The 9037-nt window shown below is 38.5% G+C and overlaps 2 protein-coding genes across 2 annotated transcripts; both read right to left on the bottom strand.

The window, feature by feature from the left end:
• Positions 1 to 244: 244 nt before the first annotated feature.
• On the bottom strand, positions 245 to 1183 carry LOC123819293 (olfactory receptor 51B6-like). The gene has a single exon (XM_045839594.1). It carries the CDS (start codon positions 1181 to 1183, stop codon positions 245 to 247), a length of 939 nt encoding a protein of 312 aa, XP_045695550.1.
• Positions 1184 to 7739: 6556 nt separating this feature from the next.
• LOC123819288 (olfactory receptor 51B6) lies at positions 7740 to 8678 on the bottom strand. Its single transcript, XM_045839590.1, has one exon. It carries the CDS (start codon positions 8676 to 8678, stop codon positions 7740 to 7742), a length of 939 nt encoding a protein of 312 aa, XP_045695546.1.
• Between the last annotated feature and the right edge of the window lie 359 nt (positions 8679 to 9037).

The following is a 9037-nucleotide window of genomic DNA, read 5'->3' as shown; positions in this document are numbered from 1 at the left end:
CACAATGAATATCAACTGAGCAAATGCTAATAAGCACCTTGCACTGTGTTTAGTGTTTTACATGGCTTAGTACATGGCTTATTTCATGTCATACAAAAAAGGGAGTGAAACAAGAAACAGTTGTATCTCAAACACATGTCTTTCTGACATTTAACCATTTATTTAATGTTTTTTTGGAAACTATCCCAGCCAAATTTTCATGTTTATAATCTCATAGCTCTTTCCCATAGAGGGAAAGTAAATGTCATGTTCTTGATGGGGGTGGAGAGAATAATTGGAGTATACTACTGCGAATCTGTTTAGTTTTAATGCTATAAATGACAGGGTTCATAAAAGGAGGGAAAAGGAAATATACATAGCTCATTAGAATATGTACTAGGTGGGGAACATTCTTCCCAAATCGATGGATAAATGTCAAGCCAATGACAGTGACATAAAAGACCAAGATGCAGCATATATGGGAAACACAAGTGTTGAGGGCCTTGGACCTATTTTCTCCAGATGCAATGCACATGACAGTCTTAAAAATCAAAATATAAGAACAAAAGATTATCAGGAAGTCCAGTAAAACCATAGAAAACATCACTACAACAGGATAGAGGCGATTGAAGGTGATGTCAGCACAGGCTAGTTTGATAATATCCTGATGGAGGCAGAATGCATGAGAGAGGACATGGGATCTACAATAGGAGAACCAATAGAGAGGCAATATTGGGGGCAAGATGAGACCAAATCCCCTCATAAAAACTCCCATTCCAATCTTTATCACCTGGGTGTTGGTAAGAATGGAAGTATATCTCAGTGGGTTGCAGATGGCAATGAACCGATCATAGGACATGGCTAGCAAAATTCCAGACTCAGTGACAGAGAGACTATGAATGAAGTAGGCTTGGAGAAAGCAGGCACCATGACTAATTTCCCTGTGATTCATCCACAGCACACACAGCACTGTAGGCATTGTAACCAAGGTCATCCCCAGATCTGTGGTTGCCAGCATGGCTAAGAAATAATACATGGGCTCATGGAGGTTATGGTCAGCCCTAATGAGAAATATAAGAATACCATTGCCCAGAACTATGGAGGTGTAGACTGCAGATAATGGAATGGAGATCCAATGGTGAGCCTTTTCCAAGCACACGAATCCAGTTAGAAGAAAGGGTCTGGCACTGGTATTGAGTTCCATGATGGACTTGACAATAGAATAAAGCTTCTTGTAAGGAAAGTTTGTGCTGGTCTTCAGAAATTCTCCTTCAATGGCTTCTGCTTTTTCACTTAGTGTAGATCTTCCCTGAATGGCAGGAACATCAAAGAAATAAAGCATGTATTCTTAGGAAAATCTTAGAGTTGGGGGAAAATATGAACAACTTAAACTTCAGTGTCTATGTATGTGCCAGGCAACATACTGAACAAGAAGGATATAGAAGCAAGTGCACAAGGTAGAGGTGGTTCTTGTTCTGCTGGAACATAACAGAAAATAGATTCAGAGAATAAAAGAGGAATAACACTGATATTTTACAAATATGGTAGAAGATTTATAGGATTCTATAGGAGCATATAGGTGACTGCCTTTATTAAATCTGGCCAGACATTGGCATGGTCAAGAACATCCCACAGTGTGCAACATCTGACATATATGGGGAGCAGTTGGGTATAAAGGAGAGAAAATTTTGTTTTGAGGGAAGAGCAGAGGAGAAATTCCTAAGGCAAGAATGAGTTTGAAGAAATAATTGATACTCAATGTCATTAGAGAAATCCAGAAGACAGTAACAAATGGTTGTATTATAGAAGTTTTACTGGTTCGAAAAATTATGCAAGAGTTCTAGCATGGTAGCCCTCTTACCACAGGGAAGGTGAAAAAGGACTTAAGTACCTATGCTTTCTAAATAACTCCATCTGTGTTGGATAGGACATGGAGACACTAAGACATAGAGAAATACCCGTGTATCACCATGGATGGTAAGAAGAATATTCTACGAAGCCTCCAGGACCTCTGGACTTTAAACAACTTCTCAGTTGAAGTTGCAGCTCCTCCAATTTTTAACCCTGTAATTTTGGGAAAATTTCTTTCATTTTCTCAGCCTATGAGCCTCATCTAAAAGTAAATGAAAATAGCTTGGCCTTGCCCTCTGAGGACTAAGTGCAATATCATTTGGGAGTGAATTGTAGGTGGTGAGATACTTGCATAGCAAGAGCTTTTGCCCAAGTATGCAAAAACCCTATGCATAGCAAGGGTTTTTGTTGTTGTTGTTGTTGTTTTTGTTACATTTGTTGTAAAGGGCCATACTAACTGTCTGGCAGAGGCAGACTGGTATCATTCTCACTCATATATGTTGGATCTTTCCAGTTTGGTCAAAATGTTCAGAGAAGAGGTAGAAAATAATGGCATTTCAGGAAGTCTTATGAGGAAGGTGACTGAAATGAATAGTGAGGACTTAGTGAAAAGTTACTGGTGTGTTTGGGGGAGGGATGAGATAAAGGGCAGAACACTTTTGTAAGTACCCACCAGGCCAATTGACTCCTGAGGCACTGGAATTCTTTTTGGGGTGAGGGTGGACATACATTTCCTGGGAGAGTTCAGAAAAGGAGGAACAGAATGTAAAAAAAAGAAAAACAAAAAAGAAACTTTTTTGACAAGAATGGGTCTGAGTTCCCTATTTTCGGTCTAGTCAGTGTTATTTTGTATGTAATTCTGTGGCAGAAGGTGCAGAGAGGGAAGGCAGAACTAGAGGAACATAGTGGTTTCCTATTATACACAAAACATGGCCTGCATATGTTGGATATGCTCCCTATTTTTTAATAGAATGCGCACAAATGTTCTACTTCCCCATATCAATAACTGATACTAGGATGTCTCACTGGCAAACCAAAATTTAGACAACTTTTGTGTCACTGCAAAAGCATCACTGCATCACCAGAAACACAGTATATCTAGTCAGCCAAGCCCCAAACACCAAGCCAACTCTGGGTGTTCTCACCCCAAATAAGATTGACAGTGTGGCCTCAGCCAATCAGATATTTTCAGTTTTTCTCTTCCTTGTTCTTTATTCTTTATCCTATAAAAGCTTCCTTCCTTCATCTCCATTTTTCAGTTCTCCAAGTAGAGACTGTCCACTTCAATTTCATGAAGTGTTAAATAAAGTTTGCGTCACCTAACTTGTCTTGGTTAAGCTTTTTTTCTTTTTAAATTGCAAAGACCCATTTCTAAGACTGTTGCCTCATGACCTTGAAAAGTATATCTATCAATGTATAAGGCAGATTGATCCCTAGGGAGCCCTTGTGCTCTCATATTGAAGAAAAGCTATTTTCCCAAACAAATCATTCTGTTCTAGAAATTTGGAGGCTTCAAGAAGATACTCTGGATCTCTCTTCCTTTAGGTGTCTGCTCATGGAGGAACTATCCACTGATGTGTATTTAACCTACTTTACATTTGCCTTTTTTTAGCCTCATTTTCCCTGTTGTTTCCAGCCTTTATCCCTCCAAACCCTGTCTGCTTTGTACACTTTTCTTTTATCTTCTGAATTCTTGATCTAACTTGATTTCTATTTTTTGATTATGTAATTTATAGCTAATGACACTATCCATCTGTTATGTGACATTCAGTGGACCTGATTTAATCACCAGATTGTTATTATAATGCTGAGTATATAATGTTTATACATTTTAAAAGCCATGCACTGATCATCTGACCTATACACATACACTGAATTTCTGACCTTTCCAGTGAATATTGATTCTGGATGTGCTATCTGAAGCATCAGTGACCACCTTCCACTACCCACTCCACCCCAACACAGATCTTCTATCACTCCCTGTCTGTGTGGAATTTGAGGTTCTTAAAATCTGCAATGGCTACACCTCAGCATAAATGGAAGTGAACAGGAAAGCTCTCTTCTCCTTTTAGTCTACAGGATTTGCACATTTATTTTCTGATGGATACTGGGCTTACTGCTAAAAATATGCAAAAATTTAAAGCAGATTTTCTAATATCAAAGTCCTCAAAGTCTGCCTTTCCTTTAAGCTGAAACTGATCTGTTTTGCAAGTTTTATTTTGCTGTTAGTCTATACTCTTGATATCATTGTAGTACACCCCCCTCTTTCTGAACCTCCTTTATGCTGTTGAGGAGTAAATACTTGTTGGGGACACAAGAGGCAAAAGGGAAGTTGGTTCTAATAGCTGAAGAGATCAAGAAAGAGACCCATCCTGGAGTCCTGAACAAAACCACAGATATCTGTCTCTATTCTTAAGAATATTCTGTAGTTTTCTTATAAAATATATCTGCTTGTTAGGGAGGGAATAGATGGTATTGGCTTTTACTCTTACAAATATCTGCAAGGATATTATTCAGATGCCATGTATTAGAGGGAACAATTGGGATATATTCCCATGCCCCATCATCTCTTGACTGACATAGTACAGCTTTTCTCTGTAAGTTGCAAGAAACCAACTCTATACTCAGTCCTACTTGCCAACTTTGTCACCTATTCTTAGCCTTCCAGGAAAAGCCATACCAGAGCAACTTACTGACCTCTTGTTCATCAATCTTTTCTTCATCAGTGCCATAGATGTGACCTTGAAATGATGAGCCTGGGGAAAGTGTTGGTTCTAATACCACCTCTTTAGATCATATCCAGAAGCCAAGTTTCAAGGAACATTTGTTGCAGAAGGTTTTCCCCAAGGCACTTTCCTGCCTCCTCCCTCCTTTTTTCTCCTAGCCTTGGGGATTTGGAGCTTAGAAACAGTGTTTAACCAAGGTCTCTCATCCTGTGTCCATACTTGAGTATTAGCCTTGTCACCAGGAAGGTAATTCATTTTAAACACTACACACAGTTAGAAAACACAAAGGTAGGTAGGGTGGCCTTTTTGCTCCAGCTTTCTTTGAAACTCCCAGGACCTTGCTTGTACATTGAAGCATATGTGAATATAAGGCAGGGCAGTGAATTAAATTCATCTGTTAGAAAAGTTTTCCCACCCAACTTCCCATTATCCTACTTCTAAGATATTCAACTGGGATCATAATGATCTCATAGCTCTGCTATGTTTCATAGGACTCACTCCATCAAAGAGAAACTGACCTTCCTAGTCCTGTATTTCTAGTAAGCTCTTTCTCTGTTCTCTTTATCCCATCTCTGCAAGATAAGGAAGAACAAAAATGGAAGAGAAGAACTTTTGAGTGTGTTGATTAAATGTGCCAATTTGAGGTCTTTATAAAAGACATTGTTATCCTAATATACTTTAGTCTTCTATGGCAGATTTCAGGATCATTTGTCCGAGAGAAAAAGTCAAGAAAAATTTTCTTTGATGTAGCTTTGACCCACCTGAATTCATTCTCAAGATCACAAGGAAACAATGAACTCTGAGTTAAAGTGCTGTGATCTTAAGTATTTTAGCATATTAGATGAGGCATTACAGGGCATAACAACAGAATCAGAAACAGAAGAACCAAAACACACACAAAGAGACATGGGCCATTTTAAATTTCATTTATTTTAATAAAAAATTATGTATTTTATTAAAGATTTTCTATGTTAGTGTACACAGCAGGTTAAAAGACCTGTGATATAATTATCCTCCTGGAGCACAGAGTCTGGATGTTATGAAAGGAGAAACACAAAGGTCACACATAATCACAGACACAAAGCCAAGTTGAATAAAGACAAACAAATGAATAAATAAATATACAGTTTCTTGAACTGATCTTGCAAACATCATTTACCAGCCTGGAAGCTGCTCTAAAACTCTAGTTTCATGTTTGTTTTCATAAATCCTAGGAGTTCTGGAAAATTTTCATCTTTCTGTGACCAAGAGTGGGTGCAGGAGACAGCGACCACTTTCAATGCAAGTATGACAAAGCCCGGAGACAGGGTCCCTCATATGAAAGGAAGTGACTAGTCACAGGGTGGCCCCTTGTGTAATCCTAGCACTTCATACTCTATCTTCTCTTTATAAGAATATCTCTTAGTTCACTCCAAAACCTGTCACTTGAGTCATAGCTCTTCAGCTGGCTATAGAACCATGAACTCTTCCTACCATGCATAGACTGTGAACAAAATCAGCTTCAACAAATATTTGGAGCCAGGGAAGGTCATATTTTTCTCTTAGTCATAAGCATGTCTCCATCCTCTCCCTTTCTCCCCACTCACACCTATGGCCAAGTCTTTCTCAACTCTGTCTTGCACATTTCAGGAACACCCATTTAGCCATATCTATGTAGTACTCCCAAATGGACTTTAGTACTACATTACTCTGTGAAAATGCACACCTTTGTCAGCAGTATTTGGGACTGACTCATCAAGACAATGGCCATTTGGTTAGGAATTATATTTCTGTTTATTAGTATATAATTATATCTGTATATTATTTACATATACTTGTGTGTATTATTAAACATAATATATTTAATAAATGTTTATTAAACATTTAACTGAATAAAATTATACAAGTTCTGTCTGGAAAAGTCCAGCAATTGTTAACATAATTAAACAGTTTGTGACACATGGATATAACATGCCAGCCAAGGAGAGAGGACTGGAATGTGCATGCATGAACTATGATGACTTTACTGTACCAGTCAGTGGGGGTGGTAGACAGCAGTAGTGAGCATGTGTACTGTGTGGCCATCACATTCAAAATAACTGAGTAGAGCAATAAATCTTCACCAAATTTTGCATAAAGCATGATTATTCCTTCATGGAAAATATTTTAATGATTCAGAAGGTTGCAACTCTTGGCAACCTGTGATTGGCAGCTTCATCACAAAACATGCTCACTCTTACATCATACCTTGTACAGAGATTTTTGGTGAAACATCATATTATCCATGTGACTCAGCCCTGCTATAGTCCAGGTTTGATACCCTGTGACTTTGGCTTTTCCCAAAACTAAAATCACCTTTCAAAAGAAACAGATTTCAGACTGCTGATGAGATTCAGGAAAATACAAAGGGGCAGCTGATTGTGATTGGTAGAATTGTGTGAGGTTGCAAGGTGCTTACTCTGGAGGGGAATGAGGTTTCATTGTCCTATGTACAATGTTCCTTGTATCTTGTATCTTCTTTAGTAAATGTTTCTAATTTTCATATTACATGGCTGGATACCTTCTGGGCTGATCTCATGTATACTTTTCCTAGAGTTGGCATATTGAACTGAGGGCAAAGTAAGGCTCATTGCATTACCTAGTGCAATTCTCTAGATAACAACTAGCTCTATGAAAGTGAAAAAAAAACTAGACAAATATCTGAGATGAAGGGTGTAATTACTAGGTACATCAGAGCCAATACATTCAGAACATAGGGGAAACAAAGGAATTTAACTCAGACTCTGGTGGTGAATATCGTAGACCAAGAATAATATTTCAAGCACCATAGATTCACCAAACAGGGTAAATTACCTGAGAAACAGTAAATTAGTTGGAAACTTGAAATATGTGCTTAGTGTTGTGTATATGTTACCATATTTTGCCATGTATAATGTGCATGCACGTTTTTGTGAACATTATACACAGGATCATTATACTCATGGTATATAGTCATTATACCCATGTATAATGTTCATCCTTAATTTTTCTTCAAAAATTTGGGCAAAAAATTGGACATTATACATGGTAAATACAGGTATATCATATACAACTCAGTAGCCAATAAACAGGGTAAGATGCTGTTCTAAATAGCAGAGAGGTTGTTCTCTGTTGACATGACTTTCCCTAATTGCTCCTACCAACTAGCTGTCAGCTTTTCCAAATTTATGTTCTAGTATGAGGCAGAGAGAATAAGCGACTTATTCCACTCTGTATCTGTTTGGTCTTAATGCTATAAATGATAGGATTCATAAAAGGGGGGAAAAGGAAGTAAATGTAGCTCATTGTGATGTGGACCACATGAGGAGCATGTTTTCCAAACCTATGGATAAATGTCAGACCAACTACAGTGACATAGAAGACCAGGAGGCAGCAGATGTGGGAGACACATGTGTTGAGGGCCTTGGCCCTCTCTTCTCCAGAAGCAATGCCTATGACAGTTTTGAGGATCAAAATGTAGGAAAAACAGATGATGAAAAAGTCCAACAAGACCATTGCAAATACAACAACTACTGGGTAGAGACGATTGAAGGTGATGTCAGCACAGGCTAACTTGATGACATCTTGGTGTAGACAGAAAGCATGAGAGAGGACATGGGATCGACAATAGGGAAACCAGTGAAGACGAATAATTATTGGCATAATCGATAAACCAGCCCTTGTCAATACCCCCATTCCAATCTGCATTACCCTGGTATTGGTAAGGATGGAAGTATATCTCAAGGGGTTGCAGATGGCAATGAAACGGTCATAGGCCATGGCAAGCAAAACACCAGACTCCACTATAGAAAGAGTATGGATAAAGTAGGCCTGAGAAAAGCAGGTCCCACGGCCAATCTCTCTGTGATTCAGCCACAAAACTCTCAGAACTGTGGGCATTGTGGTCAATGTCACTCCAAGATCTGTAGCTGCCAACATAGCTAAGAAATAGTACATGGGTTCATGGAGGTTTTGATCATCCTTTATGAGAAAGAGAAGGGTGCCATTACCAAGGAGAATGGAGATGTAGACCACTAATAATGGTATGGAGATCCAGTGATGCGCCTTCTCCATACCTGGGAAGCCAGTAAGCAGAAATGGGGAAGCAGTGATGTTGAGCCACATTGCAGGCCTTGCAAAAAGGAAAATATTTCCCTTAGATGACGCTGCAGAAGCTCTAGTTCTTAGAAGCTGCTCCGTGAATGTACTTCCTGTTCATAAGATATTTATTAGTCTTGACTTCCAGGGATGACAAGAATAGTAATTCAGTAATTCCCAAGAGATGAGTATTATAAAATAAAATGTATAAAGAACAGCTCTACAAATGATTGAGGATTGCCCATATGCACGGTTATTGAACCATCCACTGAGGATACAGCAATATATGCAGAATAGACCTGGTTGATATCCTTAGAAACTACATAACCTAAAAAAATAAGGACAAAATGAAAGAAGAAATAACTGTGTTTGAATAATGCTATAAC

This window comes from Phyllostomus hastatus, unplaced genomic scaffold (genome assembly GCF_019186645.2).
Source record: "Phyllostomus hastatus isolate PE091 unplaced genomic scaffold, TTU_PhHast_1.1 phas_contig_304, whole genome shotgun sequence".
Lineage (NCBI taxonomy): Eukaryota > Metazoa > Chordata > Mammalia > Chiroptera > Phyllostomidae > Phyllostomus > Phyllostomus hastatus.
Note: the sequence above shows the minus strand (reverse complement) of the source record. Positions and strands in the feature narration are given on the sequence as shown.

What these genes read in the sequence shown, in the direction of transcription:
- LOC123819288 (XM_045839590.1), bottom strand. Translation starts at nt 8,678, where the DNA reads ATGTGGCTCAACATCACTGCTTCCCCATTTCTGCTTACTGGCTTCCCA.
- LOC123819293 (XM_045839594.1), bottom strand. Translation starts at nt 1,183, where the DNA reads ATGGAACTCAATACCAGTGCCAGACCCTTTCTTCTAACTGGATTCGTG.